Consider the following 20,946-nt stretch of genomic DNA (forward strand, 5'->3'; position numbering starts at 1 on the left):
CACATCCGCCGCCAAAGTTTTCTTTCACACGGAGAGAACTTTCTGTTGCCATGAAACTCGGGGGATTCGCAAGTGCCGTCCCCTCTACCCGCCCCCCCCCCCGTCTTTTGGGGCAGCCGAGTGGAAAAGCTCAAGCGGCAGCGGGGTTGGTGTAGGTGGGGATGGCCGGGAGTGCCCGGCCGGCAGCCCCTCTCCCACCGACAGCCGTACCCGATCTCAGCATGGCAATGTAGATTCTCCCCCCGGCGACAGCTCAGGAGTGAAAGAGTTTAGCCCGTCCATCCTTTATCCGCTCTGGGTGTGCAGTGCGAGCTCACTCGTTCTGCGGGCAGCCTCCCCGAGCTTGGCCCGGGACCGCGCATCCACCCGGGCCCCCCAAACCCCTTTGTGCCCGGCAGCCCCGAGCTCCCAGCGCTCCGCTCCGCCCCGCTGCTCCTCCCGCGGCCCCGAGGGCATCCCCGGCCCGGCCCGGCCCGGCCGCAGCTGCGGGAGCCGCTGTGCCCCGGGGCAGGTGCGGGAGGGGCCTGGCACCCGCGGCCGCAGCATCCCCGAGCCCGGCTCCCTCCGCCCGCCCCCGGCCGCTCCGCTGCCGGCCTGGGGCTGTCGGGAACCGCTCGCTGATTGGCCGCCGCCCCCTCATTTATAGCCCGTCAATCACGGACCCCCGCGATCCCTGCGCGCATCTCCCGCTGCCGCCCCGGGAGCCGCTCCGCACAGCAGCAGCAGCTCCGCCAGCGCCGGCACCTCGGGGAGCGGCGCTTCTGCCAGGCACCGAAACTTCCTCCTTCGCTCGTGGCAGCCGCCCAGACAGGTTCTTTCCTTTTTTTTTTTTTTTTTTTTTTGTTTGTTTCTTTTTTTTTTTTTTTTTGAACTTCCTCTCCTCGCTCGGTGCCCGCCTGCCCGCCGTCCTGGCGCACCTTTTACCGGCCCCGGCCATGTACAGCATGCTGGAGACGGAGATCAAGGCGCCGCAGCCCACGCCGGGCAGCACCGGGGGCAACCCCGCTCCGGGGAGCACCGGCAAAGGCGGCGGAGGCGGCGGGGCCGGCAACGGAGCGGGAGCGGGCTCGGACCAGGACCGAGTGAAGCGGCCGATGAACGCCTTCATGGTGTGGTCCCGCGGGCAGCGGCGGAAGATGGCCCAGGAGAACCCCAAGATGCACAACTCGGAGATCAGCAAGCGCCTCGGCGCCGACTGGAAGCTGCTGAGCGACGCCGAGAAGCGGCCCTTCATCGACGAGGCCAAGCGGCTGCGGGCCGTGCACATGAAGGAGTATCCGGATTACAAATACCGGCCCCGGAGGAAGACCAAGACCTTGCTGAAGAAGGACAAATACTCGCTGCCCGGTAACCTGCTGGCCCCAGGAGGGGGCAACGCGGTGAGCAGCCCCGTCGGGGTGGGGCAGAGGATTGACACTTATGCCCACATGAACGGCTGGACCAACGGGGCTTACTCGCTGATGCAAGACCAGCTGGGCTACAGCCAGCACCCGGGCATGAACAGCCCGCAGCTGCAGCAGATGCACCGCTACGACATGACGGGCCTGCAGTACAGCCCCATGATGTCCACGGCCCAGACCTACATGAACGCCGCCTCCACCTACAGCATGTCCCCCGCTGCCTACGGCCAGCAGCCCTCCACGGCCATGAGCCTGGGCTCCATGGGCTCCGTGGTGAAATCCGAGCCCAGCTCGCCGCCCCCGGCCATCACTTCCCACTCGCAGAGGGCCTGCCTGGGAGACCTGCGGGATATGATCAGCATGTACCTGCCCCCCGGCGGGGATGCCACAGACCCTTCCGCGCTGCAGGGCAGCAGGTTACACAGCGTGCACCAGCACTACCAGAGTGCCGGGACTGCCGTCAATGGTACCGTACCACTAACTCACATATAAACTTGGCTGCTCCGGACGCCTCCCCGTCCTAATCCCTAACCCCACCACCGCTCCCTGACTACACCGGGACGTACGGCAGTGTTGCTCGGCTTAGCAGACTTAATACTAACTCTGGAGAAATTTTAAAAAGGAAATCCGTTAGTTGTGTCCTTTTTTTTCCTATTTTTTTTTTTTGTACAAGAAATAATATTTGAGCAAGTTGTTATTTTAATAGAGCACAACTCCTGCCTCCTAGAAGCCGCTGTGAAGTTTTCAAACCACGGCAACTCCTTTCCTGGTTTCGGCTAGGTTGGGCACTGTTTTATTCGCTTAAAAGTTTTTTTAAAGATCTTTCATCTTCCAGTTTGATTTCTAGCGTTGCAATGACACAAACAAAAACCGCGGGCTTTTGTTTTTAAACTCGGTTGTTCACATAATCGCTGTGGTTCATTAAGTGTTTTGTTACCGACCCTCGCTTGGTTTCCATCCGCAATCTGTAGCTTCCACGACTTTTTAATTTTGAGGTTTTATTCCTTGAAAAGGGGAGGTGGGAGAGAGCAGAGCTGTGCGGGTCGCAAACGCGTTTCTTTTATTTATAGTAAGTTGTATGTCTCGGTTTTTCTTAAGCTGTAAACTTATGTAAATGGGTTTGTGAATTTTACTGTGAAACATGTTTTGACATATCGGATAAAAACGTTTTAGTTTTGTTACCGGATTCCTTCCAAACACAAAAAAAAAAAAAAAAAAAAAAATTCGAAATACTCCTTCCTTGTTCCTAGTCCTCGTTTGCTTCCTTCCTCCAAACGAAGAGAGATCAATAAATTTTCTATCAGGCACGTCGGCGGTGTCCGGGCGCTTTGTGCGGGGCAGGGTCGGGCCCATCGCGGGGCTCCACCGCCCTCTCCGGGCATTGCCAGCGCTGTTGGGCTGCGCTCCTCAGCCTGCCGAGCCGGGCTGTGCTTTGGGGGGCGGGAGAGGGAGAACGCGCTCCCTGGATTTGGTTTTCTGTTCAAGAGAAGCGGGAGTCGAGCCGGGGAAGCGCCGCTGCCGCCGCGGCCACTTGTTGCCTCCCTGCCCGGCTGCCTTCCTTCCTTCCCTCGGCCGGCGTGGAGCAAGGAAATTACGAATTACGGCTTTACAGCTCCGCCTCGGCTTGTTGTGCTTTTTATTTCCTTTTTTATTTATTTTTTTTCGTCAGGACGATTTGCCTAGATACGCCAGGTCATCTAAAATATTTACAAAGGTAAAACCCGTTGGGGAACTCTTAATTAGACTCCATTAAAAATGAATGGTTACAGGAGTCCCCAGAGGAAATAAATAATTCAATCTTTTCTATATGTTTGACGAGTGTTTGCAGTCTGGACAACTTTTCTTTCCTTTCCCCGCCCTTTTTATATTTTTTTAGTTGTTTTTCTTTTAGGGATGTGCGTTACTCGTGGCTGCGCTGCGGAGGAGTCCCGGCGGAGCCGAGCATCGCTTCTCCCTCCCTACGAGCCCTGCTCCGGCCGGGTCCCCACGGGTGTCCCCGGCTCCTGGGCTGGATCTGGCTCCGAGCTCGGCGCTCCGCAGCGCATCCCCGCTTCGAGCTTCGCTTCTCGTCTGCTCCTGCTGCCCCTCCGCTGCTCGCCTTGGGACGGGGCAGAGGGACCGCGAGGGCGCTGCTGGGGCTCGGGTTTGGGTACGGGGACTTGCCCTGCCACCCCTTACCGAGGGCGGTTTCGGGGTTACTCTGCACCCCTCGGCTGCCCGGGGCCGTGGCATCTGCGCTGCTTCCCCGGCCCTTCCCTCCCTCCGGCAGCGGCTCCTGCCTTCCCCGCCAGGCTCGGGCAGGGCTTTGCTCGGCTCTCCCAAGGGAAGAGGATGCTCTGCTAAGCTCCCCCAGAGCTCCGATCGCTGGCGGGTGCTCCTGGCCCCGGCAAGGGGCAGCTCCCGGTGCGGTCCCACAGCGGGCAGCCCCGGGCCCCGCTCGCTGCCCCCTCCCGGGCCCGGCCGCGCTCCGGTCAGGGCGGCACAGCCCGGGCACCACCGCTGCCCCCAGGGCGGCACGGCCCGGGTATCACCGCTGCCCCCGGGACAGCACGGCCCGGGTATCACCGCTGCCCCCAGGGCGGCACGGCCCGGGTATCACCGCTGCCCCCGGGACAGCACGGCCCGGGTATCACCGCTGCCCCCAGGGCAGCACGGCCCGGGTATCACCGCTGCCCCCAGGGCGGCACAGCCCGGGCACCACCACTGCCCCCAGGGCGGCACGGCCCGGGTATCACCTCTGCCCCCGGAATGGGCTGCGGGATCACCCGGTGAACGAGAACCCACAGTTTCACACCCACAGCTCCATTCTTCCATAATATTCTTTGGCGCAAATCTTTGGCGCTGCTGCTGTCTGTTGGTGCTGCTGTCCTTCAGGTAGGAGCAGGAGGGTATTGTAGCTGGTACCATGACCTGCTAGCCCTTGAGGAGAAGCAGATCCATGAATAACCTGGGGTCTGAGAGAAGGTGGTAGCATCCTGTGGGGTTAGCAGAGTACAGGACACAGGCAGGGCAGCAGCAGGACCGATTTCATCTCAGCTGGAATCAAACTCTTCCCCGGTGCTCTCCAGAACTGGCAGTGCCAGGACAGCTCTCAGTGGGGAAGAGTGAAATTCCCATTTCCTGATCTCCCTCCACCTTCCCAGGGTGGTGTGCAGGTGCAGGTCTGACAAAAGCCAGGGCTCCTGAGCAGGTGAGCAGCTGCCAGCACTGGAATTGCACTTGGTGTCTTCAGAGTCAAACTGCAGCTGCATCATTATAAATACTTGTTCTTTACCTCTGAGTTGTGTGGAAGTGGATTCTCTGCTATGAAAGGGGAAAAACTTTGTTTTTTCAGAGTTTGTAGTATTTTAAAGTTCCAGTTATCCTTGTTTGGCCTAAATTAGGGCTGAAGGAGGATCTGTGAGCAACTTCCTGAGGGGTCACAGAGAAATGTCCCTGTACAAATGTCTCTGCCTTGCTCCCTCTGGAAGCTCCTACCAATGGTTAGGGCAGCTTTTCCTGATTTACTGGTTTTGAGATGTCCATGTAAAATTCCCAATGCAGTTCTCAGCTTCCTGGGGCTAAACGTTATCCCAAAGTTCAGAAGCTGTGGTCAGAGCTTGTGGGAAGGTTTCTCAACAGGACCATGGAACCCAGCCTTGTACATTAACTGTAAATACAGATACAGCTTCTTCCATCAACAGGAGGGTTTTTAATTAGAGAGCCAACAGCATAGAGGGACACATTGCCTAAAAGACAACTTCTTTATTTTTTTTCCCAAAGAACATTTACATCCTTTGCTTGGGCCCAGGAGATTTTCCTCCTGAACAAATGCAGAAATGTGTTCCCTTTATATCTGATGAAAGTTTGTTTTACTTGCGCTGAACTCCATTTTTAAATTTGCAGGGTATCTGGCCCTTGACATCCCTCCAGCATGCATGCAGGCATTAAATCTGAATGCCTTTTTAGCACTGCCCAGGCAGGATTTCCTTCCCCTGCTGCTGTGGCAGAGCTCAGAATGGAGCCATTACCATTCACAGGTAAAGTTCCAAACCATGAAGTGCTGGGTTGTTTTATGTGCACCATCAGCAGCAGCTCTTTGCACAGTTAAAACAACTCCAGCCTTATTCTACAACACCCAGGATAAATGCAAGTGCACACTTTATCTTTAGAGTGACATAACACTGGCTCTGAAGAGGTTAATGATAACATTAAAGTGTAATGACAATATTTAGGCTTTTGTTTTAACTTGTTTTTGAGGGGAAGATAACACTTGGTGCTGTTGATTTGTCAAAACTCTGTGTATTGGGTTACATTTTTATGGTTCCTTCCTATAACAAAGAGCTTCAGAGTTAATTTATTGCAACAAAAGTTGGTAAGTTAAAATAGTTTAAATTTTTGAAACAATGAGTAAAGTATAATAATTAGCAGAGCAAACTGTGGGCATTTTAAGAATATTTTTAGGATATATGTTAAACTGCATGCTTTTGTATTTCTGCTATTTCTCTGCTTCAAGAAGAGATGAAGACTAAATTCAGGAAAAGCATTAGCATAGACACTTTGTGAAAACATCCATAAATTACCTTTTTAGCTGTCCCATATCAAACATGGGACTAGGAAAGATATTTCTCAGGAACACTATTAGGAAGACAAGAACTTGTCTAACTATCCTCCAGTGCTAAGGGAAAGGATGATTTCTCAGGAATGAGCACACCTGAAATCTGAAGCTGGGTGATGCTCAGGGCTGGAATGTTGCTGCTATTCCCAGTGCCTGCAGAAGTGAGAAGCTTGATTTCCTTTCCACTTACACAGACCTTGATCCCAGATTTCCCACAGTCATATCCAGTTTATTCACATGCTGCAGGTTCAGATTATTTCTATGGTAAATTCCATCACTAAATTCTGACAAAACACTGAAATAAAGGAGAAAATTTGAATCCATTTCTTTTATGATTTCTCAAGGAAGGTGCGGATAGCCATCATTGCAGATGTGTTTGCATGGGGTTATTTAGTGGTTAATGCAGATTTCCAGAACAGTTTTCCACATACTTCCCTATGACAACTTTTAATTGATGCCACTGAATGAAGCAGTCAGTGCAACACAGTGACTTTTTCCCAACAGAATTAATTCCTCAAGATGAGGAATTAATTATTCTCTGCTGCAAATACCATTCACAGCCAACTTCTTTGTGTTGCTAGTCAGGCAAACAGGATTTTAGGTTTGCTTCTTCCAAAGGCATCCTCAGAAGCTCAGTATCCCTATTAAACCTCAGTTTTCCAGTTTCTGAAATATCTCTACCTCCTTAGTGCAGCAGGGGAGACTGCAAGGCACATGAGCAAACATAAGAGAGAGCAAGAGAACTGGGACAGGCCACAGAACATCCATATAAAGATGTATTTGTGGCTTCTCCATGATGAAAAATAATAATTGTGTACTACAGTGTTGTGCTCAGATGCTCATCTTTATTGCTGTCACTAAGCTCAACTGTAATATATTTATATTTATTCAGGAATACATCAGATTAAGACTAATCAGAGCGTGGTTTGGCCCGGTTTGAAAATATTTGTGCTGATATCAGTGAAGTCTCTGATTCAAGTCGACATTAGGGAGAAGCTATGGGGTTTTACCACATCCCGTGGATCCTGTGGAAAAATCTGCGCTTTTTTCCATGCTTTGGCCATCCCATGCTGGGAGATTGGTGCAAACTCCCCTGGGCTGGTGGGGTGAGGTGTGAAACACAAACTCCTGCATAAACCGGGCTGCCTCCAAAGAAATGCAAAGTGAGCCGGGCTCTCAGAGCCCCCATCCCATCCCGTGTGGATGTGTGGATATTCCACGTGCACCCAGGGCTCAGAGAGCCAGGCATCCCTGGGGAACGGCTCAGCAATGAGAGGGAAATTAGGCAACGCTCAAAACTTGTGAGCTGCTATCATTTATCTCTTCTGCAGCTCCTGATTGAGATTCTGGCCTCGGTGAGCTTTTTTTCCTTTGTCTCTGTGGAGAATATTATGCATCTTTTCTATGCAGGCCATAGGAAATAGTAGAGCAGTGATTGCACCGAGCCTTCAGGATTTCCCCTTTGTACAAGGCTCAGCTTATTCATTTCATGCATCATTCACAGCTTGCTGTGCTGATTTCAAAAATTCTATACATCCACTCAAAGGGGAGAGACACAAAGGGGAGAGGCAGAGCAGGGTGCTGGACGTGCCTTAGGTGCAGGTAACGACAGCTCTGCTCCCGAATTTGCCATTTGCAGGGGAAGAGATCTTGAAAGTCAATGGGAACTTTGCCCATTCAGAGCCAAGGATAAGACACTTGGCATTGATTTCATTTTCATTGTACTGTGCTGCCAAGGCAGAGAAGCTTCTCTTCCACAAGGTTAAGGGAAGATATTTTAATCCAAGTAATTCCTTTTCTTCTTTTATTTTTCCCCTCTCCCTCCCCCCGTTTTTTTTTTCCCTTTCAATTCACTGGCCAGTTTTGCTTTTACAGCCTGTAAACAGCAAGTGTCATAGTAGGAATTCCTTTAAAAAAAGCAAGTTATACTTTCATAATTAAGCAAAAACTTCTTTTCCTTTAAACCTGAGTCTCTTAAACAGGTGAACATTTGTGAAACAGGTGTGAATTTTTTATGAGCATACCAGAGCTGGGATAGTAACCGAATTAAGTGTCATGGCCCTAAAGTTAAAGGAAGCAAAGGAGCTGAATATACAGGCTGGCAAACATTTGAACCAAGGTAATTCTGTGCAGTTTTCCAGGCATTCAGCAGGGCTGTGTGAGTGGCTGCAGGAGGGATTAGCCCTGCTTTTGGTCTCTGTCCTAAGAACCACTGAAGTTTCCCTGACTTGATAAAATTTTTTTAAACGATACCAAAATAAGGAAATCAACTCATTGAAAGTATATTCCTTCCTTCTGCAATAACTCTTATGCTCTTCTCTCTAGATTTCAGACCTTGTATCAATTCCAGCCAAGAACAAATTCTGTGATTTGAAAGTCTTGTGTAAGCAGGGAGGAATAACTTTGGATTAATTGTTAAAGGCAATAAGGAATCTTTTGGCGTTCTCTTGTTCAGGCAGCAGTAAAATAAAAATATTATTGAAGAGTTTCAGCTGCGCTGGCATGGGGAGATCTGGAGGTTCTGGAGTGGGGAACAGGGCTGTTTTGGCTCTAGCACAGGGCTGTCCATCCATGCCCTGCAGTTATTTTGATTTCAGGGACTGACAGCCCAGTTCATGACAGGACAAGGCTTGTGAGCGGCACAGAGCTGCCAAAATCTGGCACATCCTTTGCACTTCCTGTTACATGAAACTTTTCCCACAATCGTTTCCTTCTCAATTATTCAAGAGAGGACTAGAATTTAGGCCAGCCTAAACTGAGCTGAACAAGTGTTTGATGGGGTTTTGCTGTCCTGTGCCTGGGCTCGGGTTCTGCTTGGCTGCTCCTCCATCCTGCCAAGGTTCAAAGCTGGCTGTGAGCACACTCTCCACACCCGGGGGAGGATTGGCCATTCAATCCCATCCTTTTTTGGGGTGAAATAATTTTCACTGGTCTGACACAATGCCAGCCTGGGGAAAGAGCCCAGGATATGTTTTGATGCACGCAACCTCAGTAAAGCTCATTTCTCCTCACACTAAGGTTTCACCCCTTCTTTCCAAGCAGAACTACTTACCTCTAGCTCCTATCAAATTACAGTTTCTCACAGCTTCACACCAGAATTCTGCTGTTGCTGACAAGATATGAGGATATTGCCAGAGCTGGGTGCTGTACCTTGCTCAGGTAGGACTGCAAGGAAAGGAAGGAGGAATAAAGAGAAATTCTCTCCAGGAGTGAGGTTACAAAGGCACTGGCAGACTTTGGTGCTTGATCTGCTTCATCTCCAGTGCAAAGTAGGCAGATGTGCAGCAAATGTACTTTTGTCTGTATCCATTTCCAGGCACACATTGTTAAGTGAAGCCAGAGATTCTGCAGAAGGGTGGGAGCAGAGGAAGGACAATGTGAAGCTGAAATAAGCACAAATTAACTGTCTCTAAAGCACTGTGTGGTCACAGCACCAAATTCTCCTTTGATTCATCACAAGGAAGTGGCCGAATGTGAGCCTGGGATGAGAAGCAGCCCATGGGGTCACCTCCTTGGTGGGTTTCCAAAATGTCTGAGTTTGCTGTCAATCCACAGGAGAATTCTGTAAAACCACTGTAAAACCACATAAAACCACTGTAAGCCAAAGCTTTTGAGGCTGGCTTGCCCACAGAAGGACTGGGGAGAGAAAAAAACAAGCAGAACAGACCTTTATTGTCAGAGAGATAAAAAAAGTCAGGGTTCTAAGCAGAGGCCTGAGCAGCTCAGGTGTGAGGGAGAGGATTTGGGTTTGCCTTGCCCACTTAATGAGAAAAACCCCACTTGCCAATGGGGGCAGGTGACTTCAATAAACTGCATCACAAAGTGTGTTTTAAAGAGAACCCCTGATCACTTTTAGGCTGGGAGCTTTTCAGGGGAACAAGTCTGGTTTTTCCTCATCTTCTGAAGTTTTGGGTGTGATTTTGATGATCACATTCATCTATCTAAGCAGGTTTAAGCACAGTTTGTGCCTGCCTTAATTCCAGCCCAAAGGGAAGTGTGGGAAAGCAAACAGTGACCCCCAGCATGGGAGGTGAGTGAAAGCTGTGGCTCTGTGAGATGCTTTGTTCCAGCTAAACTGAGACCCTCTGCCCCCCTTTGAAGCTGCACTGGTGCATGTGGGAAGGGGGACCAGGGACAGGGCAGCAACTTCAAATCAGGCTTTTGTGGTTTAATCACAAATATTGGCTCGCTGTGGGCATGGGAATCACAGGTGTACAAAATGGAATTGTGACAAAAAACACAACACCAAGAGGGGTTTTTCTGAGTTCATTTAGTGAAGGGGTAAGATATAAAAAAATGAGAATGATACAACTAATGGAGGTGGGAAGGGAAAGTCCAAAGGTAATGGGATGAAAGGAGTTTATCACCTTGGAACGTGTATGTTTCACTTCTGGGGATTGCTTAAAACTGTGAAGGAAACAATGCAATGTTATTTTGTATTTAAAATAATCTCCATTTTCTTCGTCTCATTGTTACTTTTTCAACATGCACAATGTGGCCAGAATCTTATCCTTACCTTGAAGTGTGAGCACAAGAGAAAAAGCAGTTGTAGCTAATGAATGAGCAGGAACAATAGAGATCTACTGGCATTTGTCCCTAAAATCTCTGTGTGAAGGGGAGGATGGATGGGGGAGCTTTGAGAGGGCGCTAGCCCAGATCTGCTGAATTTCGATGAGGATTTTTCTAGTTTGTCTCCCATTCTGGTTGGCTGCATTATTATTTATCTCATCACTCAAATTGTGGTAGGTGCTGCTTGCCTTGGAGTATGAATAACAAAGCTGTTGGGCTCAGTAGAGTTCACTTATGCAGTAGGAAAGAATAATTCTCTCCTCTCCAGGAACTGCTGGGTAAAATTTAATAATCTTGGCTGTGCCTTGGTTTAGGGAAAAGGATCAGAATGGTGCCCCATGACCTTAAAGTACAGAAGTATTTAAAAATACCCAGGTGCAGTCAATGAATTCCTGCTACATTCCCTTGTATCCCTACAATAACTTTTCCTGAATATAGGGCATAAAAACTAGTTTAATAATTGTTGGATCAAGTAATTGAGAAAATAAATGCATACCATCAGGTTATCCCACAATTGGTGCTGCCATGGCCTCACTATTTAATAGCATTGCTCATATTCAGTGTTAAACTGAGTCTGAAGAGGGAATTTAGTAACAGCTTTCAGGTAAAATTTGACTAATCCTAAAATAATTTTAATAATTATTTTAATGTATCTAATTATTAAAATAATTTTAATATTATTTTAATAATAATATAAAATAACACATTTTCACCTGTGACACCTGTCTGAGAAAGTTCTCCTTCCCTGGGCCCAGTGAAGTCACCTTCAGGCTGGAGTATTTGTAGGATCAGCTGTTAAATGTTTGACAGCATTTCCATTTCAGTGCCCTTAAATACCCTCAACATTTAGAGCCTCCTGAGGTATGAGAGAATGAGAAGAGAAAACTCCCTGGTGCTGAGGGCTCTGGTGACTGAGTATTGCAGGACTACCTGGGGTCACTTTAGAGCTAACAGGCAGGAAAAGTGGTTTTATCATGAAAATTTAGAAATTTTCATGATAAATTTTCATCTAGAAATGCCCAGGTGCATCTGAGATCCTTGGGACCTGTGGGTTTCTGTCCTTACTGGCAGGTAGAGAAGGTGGCAGATTTCACAATCCATGAATTCCATTTGTCATTTGCTCTTAAAAAAAATCTCTCACATGTCTTGGTTTTGCAGATGTACAGGAGGGATCTGTGCTTTTTGATGAAGGAAAATTACTCAGGGAAAGGGAAGGTGAGCAGGATGTTGATGCAGTTTGCCCAGGTGTGTGTCTGGAGCAGCTTGGCACCCACAGAGAGCAGGTGGAGAAAACTGAGACCTCAATTAAATAAAAATCACTTAAGAGGTCTAAAAGATATTCTCAAGAAACTTTTAAAGATGTGGGCACACAGGAGTGTGGGATGACCACTGAAGGGAGTCAGAAGTCTGCATAATACCTGAAGGATGCAAAAAGAAAAACTCATTCAGCTGGTGGTGGCCTGTGACACAAGCAGGAAAACTGGGAGGATTTAATGCCAGTGAAATAAAAGGCAGATGTGCAATGCTCTCTCCAGGAGTTTGCAGATGTTTAAGCAGGATTGGATTAAACATCTGTGAGCTGTAGAGGAGAATCCTGCATTGGAAAAAGGGGAGATCAGTGTTTCCTGGCTGTCCTTCATGTTCATTTATAAAATAATTTATTTTCTCTGACTGAAACATCCCTGATCTGGTGTGTTCCTCAATGTCTTGAAAGCCTGGGAGTGCTATACCAGGAGGGAACTTGTAATTTAGAGGCAATTCTTAACTTTGGGTGTTTTCCCCCCCCTCTATGAGATCTCCAAACACTTTGCAAAGGAACCAGTGCAACCCAGTTACGTAAGGGAAAGCTCCAAGGGGCCCCCAGGCAGGCAGGGGCAGAGCCAGGGGTGATCCCTCACCCCACAGTGATGCTCTGCCCACTCTTTGGAATGGAATTTTCCAAATGGGCCCTGTCTGCAGCATTTCCTTGTGCTGACGGTGGGGCTCCAGCAGCCCTGGAGGGAATTCCTCCCAGTTTTCCCCTTACTCCTCTGCTGAGGGTTCCTGGCTTTAGAAAGGGAAGAGTTTCTGTGCCAGCTCCTGGGTCACTGCATCCTGGCTTAGAGAAATCATGGTTTCACACATTCTGGGCGGCTTCTGCTGGAGGGCTGGCAATCCTCCTGTCTCATCTGGCTTTGTCACTCTGGCAGAGGGACAGTAAACAGCCATGGACTTGTTTTCCATTTTTCCCAGTGCAGGCTGCCACAGCTAATCCAGGGAGAGTCAAAGTTAATTTAAAGATGCTTTTCCTGCCCCCAGTAAATAACCACACCTTGATATTTGGCTTAATTTCACTAAAAATAAAACCTCTTGAAGGTTTTTATACTTTTCATTAAACAGAAAAGTCATTTTATGAGTTTTGTAGTAAAGTATACTGAAGACAAGGAAAGATAATGGGAATTAAAGTCTATCAGTGTTCTCTCAAAAAATTCTGCATGTTGGGGATTTGCTCTGAGTTCATTTTGTTTGAAACCCATTCTGTGGTAGTGGGGTAACTTGTAGCTGAGTTTGCTGCTGGTTTGATGCATCCGTTGAATCTACTAGCAGCTGCAAAATTCCAGGAGCCTGGCCTTTTCATGATTCAGTGACCATGTAATTGGCCATGGGATTTATTCAGCCTTTTCATTCTGTGACCCTTCCCTACAGCATCCTCCCAAAACCCTCCTGGTTAAATTCTGTGCCTTTCTGTTGCGCACTCGGAGCGAACAGCTCACGGTTTCAAACCCATTTCCCCCGCATATACAGCGAGATAAAATATCATATTAATGGCTGGCATCGCTGTTGAAGCTGAGAGTCAGCAAAGTGACTTTAAAATACACTGAACTGGGCCTTTGTGAGCGCAGGGCACTGGATTTGCTCCCTGTGCCTGCTTTGGAATCAATCACATATTTCTGCACCAGAAAGGAGCACAGAGGGACAAACAGCCAAGCACCTCCTCAACCTCCGTCCTGAAAAAGTCTTAAACTTTTTTAGAAAAACTGATTGAATCAGTTAGCAGCGCTGTTGGGGGAGTTTCAGCCATTCCCCCAGCTGCTCTTTATCCGCCCTCTGGCTGGGGCTGTGGGTGTGGGAGGAATGCAGGATTGGGCGCTTATCTCCCCATCCTGGCCCTGCTTGGGAGAGGGGATTTGCCTGGAAAAGGTTGCCAGGGGAAGCTCAGCTGCTGCACTGATAGGCATTGGTGGGAAATAAAATTTTTGTGTCGTTTAGATTTGTCCTAAGCCCACATGGTAGAACTAAAATGTGACATTGTCTTAATTTCACTAAAAATAAAACCTCTAGCAAGTTTTTCATACTTTTCATTAAACATAAAAGGCAATTGTGTTTTATGTGTAGTAAAGTATACTGAAGACAAGGAAAGGTAATGGGAATTAAATTCTATCAGTGTTCCCTCAGAAATTTCTGCATATTTTCACATGCACGATGTTTAGTAGGACAGCTGTACCTGGGTGACAGCTGGGAGCCTACCCAGAGGTTATCACTTGTTGCTTCTGGCACTAATGGTGAAGATTTTGATCTCTGTTATATATTTTGGCATGGAAAAACTAGTTCTGCAAAGGTGTGGCTGAAATCAAAATTTACTGCAGGTTTCACTTCCAAGGGCCGCCGGTGTGGCAGGATTAGAGCTGCAGTCACCCGGGGTTACTCTGCACAACCACCAAAAGCACCTCTTACGCGGGAGAATTACAGCAGCAGGTTGTTTCAGGAAAGAAAGGGGAAAAGGTGCCTTAAAATATGCTGTTATTTAAAATTTAAATTGAAAAAACCTCTTGTTGAAGTGAGGGTTTATTCCTTAAACTGATTTTTTTTTCCCCCGGAGCAGTAAAGCTGTGCTATAGCAGTTGTTGACTGGTGTGTGGAGGGGGTAAAAAGTGGTTTTTGCCATTTATTCAGATAAAAAAGCCTTGCCAGTGTCCCAATGAGCAATGAGAGCTAAGTGGTGGGGGAATGAAGAGTAGCAAGAAACAGCATTGCTTTTTGTTGTGGGAGAAAATTGAGACCACAGCTTTTTTATTTATTTTTCAAACAGTTTCTCAATCCTGTAATAGCTCCGGACACCCTTGTTCATGGCATAGCAAAGCTCAGCTGCAGTGTGAGGTTGGCTCAGAACAGAACTCATGAAATACAGCTGTGTTTCACCCTTTTTGGGTGAATTTTCTGCATTTTTGAGGTGGAGCTGGGGGATGGCAGAGTGCCCCATCAGCGGCAGGGCAGGGGGTGGCATCCTGCATCAGATCATCATCTGCATTCAGATCTCAAGTGGCCCTGCTTGCCCACTCGCATTCCAGCCGGGAATGACCCCAAAGTACCAGGAATGACCCCAAAGTGCGGGGCAGACACCGATCATCCCTGTCCCCCCCTGTGCCCTGGGTCCCTGCGGTCCTACAGCATACCTGGGCAACGATCAGAGATCCCGGTGACTAGAAATGGGTGAATCTGCACAGAATTACAGATTATGCAGACAGAAATTCACAGCCCGACTGCACAAACAGAGGATGGCTTCATGCACAGAAGGTGACTTAGCTTAGGGCTTTACTGAACAACTTCTGATAAATTTAATTTTATTAATATTCTGTGACAGACTATCTTTTTGGGTGTATTTTTTTCCCTTTATTTTTTTTGTTTTGTTTTTGATTTTTGTTCCACTCCACTCCCAGAATATAGTAATTCAATTGCTTTCACTAAGTTTTTTTGTTTTGTTTTGTTTTTGGTTTTGTTTTGTTTTTCCTTGAGAACTGGGCAACTGATTGAGGCACCCCAGAGCTGATTGATGTAATTTAAAAGTTCATCTTAAAAAATCTTTACCTTGAACCCCAAGGCATAACTGGAGCAGCATTGTTTATGATTAAAACCCCCTTAAATTACATAAAAATTAACCCTGCTTGATTTCAAAAAATCATTAAAGTTGGATTTGTGTTTTTTCATCATTTTTATGTCCTCTAAACAATGGCATTTCTGCAGAAAGTGAAATTCAGGTATTTTAATGAAAATTATGGAGGCATAATTATGCAGTGACAGTTTAAACGAGGAATAATTGCAATTAATATAGAAATATTGAGTATGTGCGCCGATTCTTTGTGATGCCAAGCAACAGATCCAACTCATAACCCTCCCTGGCAGGTGACCCAGAGCAGTTTGGGGCAGGAGTGCTTTGGGAACCCCTCCTGGGCAGCTTGGCCACACGCTGCACAATCCTTTGGCTGCTTTTCCTGCCCCTCCGTCACAATTACCTGTTGCCTGAAGCTGAACTGCAGCAGAGCTCCCGAACTGCTGCAATTCACAGCCTGGCTCATTAGCGTAGCCCATCATTAGCGCTGCTTTAGTGCTCCCAGCCCGGCAGATTTCCATCTCCGCAGCTTCCCCGGCTGAATCCAGTGGGAATTGTGCACCGGGGACTCACAGCACCTTTTCCAGGCCCTGAATGAACAGCACAGAATGTCAATATTTAGAACTTGAAGCAGCAGAGCATGTGAACATTTGTGCTGAAAAAAAAAAAGAGTTGGGTGCAGATCTGATTTAATTCCTGCCTGTTGTAAAGTCACAAGAACGCAAAATTGTCATTTTGAGTGCCACAGGACAAGTGTGACGCTGTTGAGTCAGGGATGGAAACAGACTCGAGTCTTCAGGTGGATCAGAAGGCTCTGTTTAATGGAAGTAGCGGGACTTTTATGATGAGACTCGCTAAGGTGATCCTTGATTGGTCTCAAAGTAGAAATATCTCACACTGTTGGTGAAGTATGAATAGCAGGCTGTGAAGAACCATAACTATCAACAATGGTCACAGAAAGAGATATAATCATTGTTTGAATTATTATTCTGATCCACCTGAAGACTCGAGTCTTTCTGTCGCTGATGCTGTTGAGTCAGAGACAGAAAGAAAGATTCGAGTCTTCAGGTGGATCAAAAGGCTTCGTTTAATGAAAGTAGTGGGGCTTTTATAATGTGACCCACTAAGGTGATCCTTCATCGGTGTCAAAGTAGAAACGTCTCACACTATTGGTGAACTATGAATAGCAGGCTGTGAAGAACCATAACTATAAACAATTGTCACAGAAAGAGAGCTAATAATTGTTTGAATTCTTTAAGATTCCCAGGCTCAGCCTGGCAGAAATTGTCTCTGTTCTCTATTCGATTGAACTGAGAATATCCACACACAACCTTTGTGCTCTTCAACTCTAGGTCTTATGGAGAACTTTTCAAGGAGAAAATCAGTTTGGCAATTCCAATTTTAAGGAGGAGCTGAAGGTACTTTTGGAAATTCCCGAGGAGCAGCAGGGCAGGTGCCTTGTCCCCATGCGGGACAGCCCCGGGGCAGCCGGAGCAGAGGATTTTTCAGGCTCCAGTGCCGGTGATGGCCGTGCAGGAAGGTGCTAAAGTCTCACCCTGATATGCACAAGTGCAAATCAGGACCTGAATGTGCCCGCTCGGAGGGATTTGGGGCAGGATGCGGCTGAATGGGGCCGGGGCTCGCTGATGGCTCGTTAGGGGAAGGGATTCCCGGGGGATCCATGGCTGCAGGGCACCGCTCCCAGCCCTCCGCCCATCCTGCCGAGGGGCATTGCCGGGGGAAAAGGATTCACTTGCCAGGAAAATGAGGCTCAAGGGCTCAGCTCATGGCTGGGGTACCCACTTCTCACCCCCGAGGCTCGCACTGGAGAGTTCCAGGGGCTATTGATGGGCAAACAGAATTTTCTGCCACGCAGGCTAGCCTAGGAGAACTCAGGTTTTGAGGATGCTTTCGTATTAATAGCATATTTAGAAGGCATCCTGACTGAACAATCCCAGCAGCTCGGGAGGGTGTCCGTGCTGCCGCAGGGGCACTGTGGAGGGAAAAGAATTTACCTTGCCAGAAAAATGAGGCTCAAGGGCTCAGCTCATGGCTGGGGCACCCATTTCCCACCCCCGAGGGTTGCACCGGAAAGTTCCAGGGGTTATTAAGGAGCAAGGAGAATAACTAATTTTTCCATGCAGAAACGTGGCTGGGAAAACTCAGGTTTTGAGGATGATTCCGTATTAATTGTACATTTAGAGGGCAACCTGATTGAACAATCCCAGCAGTTCGGGAGGGTGTCCGTGATGCTGGAGGGGCACTGTAGAGGGAAAAGGGGTGATTTAACTTGCAGAAAAATGAGGCTCGAGGGCTCAGCTCTTGGCTGGGGCTCCCATTTCCCACTCAGAGCCCACTGGAGAGCTCCAGGGGCTATTAATGGGCAAGCAGAATAATTATTGTCTGCCACGCAGATACGTGGCTGGGAAAAACTCAGGTTTTGAGGACGATTCCGTATTAATAGCATATTTAGAGGGCACCCTGATTGAACAATCCCAGCAGCTCGGGAGGCTGTCCGTAGTGCTGGAGGTCACTGTAGATTTCACTTGCCAGAAAAGCTGGGCTCAAGGGCTCAGCTCATGGCTGGGGCGCCCATTTCCCACCCCCGAGGCTCGCACTGGAGAGCTCCAGGGGCTACTAGGAACAAGAAGAAGAATTAATTTCTGCCACGCAGAAACGTGGCTGGGAAAACTCAGGTTTTGAGGATGAATCCCTATTAATTGTACATTTAGGATTCACCCTGATTGAACAATCCCAACGGGGTAGAAACCGACCCTCCACGGTGCTGTCCCGCTCCCGGGCGAGGTGTCAAAGCTGCGCCCTCCAGGTGTGCCCGGCCCATTAGTGAGCCCCAAAGCCATCTCGGGCAGTGCTCGGCATTGATGCTATCAGCATCAGCAGCGGGGGTGCTGGTACCCGAGCTGTGGAAGCAGCTCCAGCCCATCCCGGGTGGCTGCAGGGAGGGACGGGACCGCATTCCTGCGCTCCTTCCACCCTGGGTGGAGCACGGGCTGATGGCTCCCGTCTGCCCTGGTGATAAGCAGACAGCATCCAGGCAGCCCTCCAACAGCTCTCCCCTCTGGAAAAGAGGCTTCCATATTCACTCTCTACCCAGGATGAGTAACACGTGGCTGTGTGTACAGAAAATAGAGATGCTGAGGGTTCCATGAGTGCTGATCAGGGTTATTTTTGCCCTGAATGCATAAAAAAACCTCTCATGGCAGCCTAGACTTTTGCAGAGTGCTGCTCACTTCCTTGGAGTGGAGACATTTTCTCAACATTGTGATGCTTCCTGCTGTGCCAGAGTTTAAAAATGAAATTTCTCACGGGCACGAGAAAAACAGAACAGGACCTCTCAAAAATGATCTGGTTGCCAACACTGGTCAAGCTGTAAGACTGATGCAAACAGTAAAAAATAAGGAGCAAAATTTCTAAAAGTGATGTGGAAAAGGGTGATGGGGCTGTCTAGAAGCAAAGGCTGTAATTCTGATTGTAGCATGGCACCAGATAGGTGAGCAAAGGACTCAGTGTGCGCAAATAATAGCAAAGGTGGAAACCTTTTCTATTATTTATATATATATATATTTATATTATTTTTATGTATTTATAACTTTTTTTAAGTTCAACTGAAAATTTTAACCCGTTTTTGGTCAGTGTGGGTGTCCTGCTTGATCTCCAGCAGTATATTTAGGACTTCTCACAAGTACTTTAATCCATTTCTAAAGGATCTGTTATATCTGATTCAAATTTGTCTTTCCTCCGCTCACTCTCCCAATTTTTGTCTTAATTTCTTATCTTTGGCGTTCAGTGACAACGCTGGCCTTTTAAAATAAGTGTTTATGGGTGTGAAACAGGGTGTAGGTGGCCTTATTTTAGCAGAGCCCTAAATCACCGCGCACCATCAGCAGGTGAGGGCTCAGCCCATCACTTTTAGCAGCTATTTTGTGTCCGTGCACGCTGATTTCCAGTCAGGCCACTTCATATCGCCAGGACTGTTCGCTCCCAATTAGATGTTTAAATTAACCCTTCATTAAGGCGACAGGAGGTGATAGGGACACGTTTCTCTGCAATGCATACAGATCAGGGGTATGTTCTGCACCTCCCATTGTTTGGATGCTGGGCTGGAGATACCTGCTCCGGGGGCTTGGAAAAGAACTGCTCTGAGAGTTTCCATCTTCAAAGGATCTGGGATCACATCTAAAATCTGTTTTCTCCCGGTCATACACAAACATGTAACTGGAGAGTAACGATTTGGATTGCTGGAAGAGCATATGGGCAAAACTGAAATATCCTGCAGAGTATTTAGCATGAGGTATTTGTAACACCTCATTTCTCATGGTGGCTTTGGGCACAGTTTTTACCTATCTCTGCCAAGGACAAAGATTTTCCTTTGCATTTGGGTTGGTACATACTGAATTGGCATTTTTGCAATGCACTAATTAATTTCTTCATTTTTTTTCTCTTTTTTTTTTTTTCCTTTCAGGTGATAGTAAATTGAAAGAAGTTTGATTTTTTTTTTAAATAATTTTTTAGGTCCTGTGCAGAGATGTGTGTAAATTGACCCAAAACACAGCAACTTAACTTGGAGATCATTGCACACGTTGGGCAGCATGAGCCCAAGCATGAAGGAATGAGATCTTCCTGCCAAGTGCTTGGCTGGCATTTTGTTAATTATATAGCTATTATATAGGCTTAATGCTCATGCCATGGCAGTGCCCAGAGACCTTGGGGTAGGGTTTCCTGCTAAATCTGCAGCCAAAGGTGCTGCTTCTGTTATGGACCAGGCCTGAAGCTCTTTTGGTCACTTGGATTAAGAGTCTGATGCTGCTGACTAAGATTTTTCTTCCAGAATATTATTTTTTTCAGCTGGATTAACTCTTGCAAGTTACCAGAGCAAGAGTTGTGAGCAAGGAATGTGGCGTGAAGTGTTTTGGTGTAGCAGAGATTTAAAGCAGTGAAATGCTGCCTGTAGGTGTGGCTGGGGAATCTGTGATACTCTGCTTCAGAGAAACTTGCAAGAGAAAAAAGGGATTTAAATAATACTATATCAATGTGTGCGTTGGTGAGTTTTCCAGACAAGCAGAGTATTTTTCATTCACCTTATTTATATATTTTTTATATATTTTTCTTTGCCTTTTTCTGTTGCATCGGGATATGAGTGCAGTAGAGACAGGAATATGCATAAAGATTTTCAGTACTGGGGCTAAGCACAGTCCTTACTGAAAACAGGTCTCTCTTGGCTATCTGAGTTAACATAATTTTTTTTACTTTTTTCAGGATATTAAATAATTAGTTTTTAGCAGACTGTTCTGTTTTCAAAGTCTCTCAGGGTTTAAATAGCTTTTGAAGAAATTAATTCTGTTTATTTATTTTATCAAGTCTTTTTCCCATAGTAAAATATGCTATTTTCAAATATCTATTTCTCAAATTCCAAAAAATATATTTCTCAAATATAAGGCTTCCTTTCCTCCTTTAAATACATTGAAAAACAGACTTGTATTCATTGCTGCTGT

At 47.3% G+C, this 20,946-nt stretch overlaps 1 protein-coding gene across 1 annotated transcript; it reads left to right on the forward strand.

The window, feature by feature from the left end:
* Window positions 1–709: 709 nt before the first annotated feature.
* On the forward strand, window positions 710–2,698 carry LOC128945823 (transcription factor SOX-3-like). The gene has a single exon (XM_054289697.1). It carries the CDS (start codon window positions 936–938, stop codon window positions 1,890–1,892), a length of 957 nt encoding a protein of 318 aa, XP_054145672.1. The 5' UTR covers window positions 710–935; the 3' UTR covers window positions 1,893–2,698.
* Window positions 2,699–20,946: the final 18,248 nt, after the last annotated feature.

This window comes from Melozone crissalis, unplaced genomic scaffold (assembly GCF_028551555.1).
Source record: "Melozone crissalis strain CALT ecotype California unplaced genomic scaffold, PUWL_Pcris_2 ptg000068l_1, whole genome shotgun sequence".
NCBI lineage: Eukaryota > Metazoa > Chordata > Aves > Passeriformes > Passerellidae > Melozone > Melozone crissalis.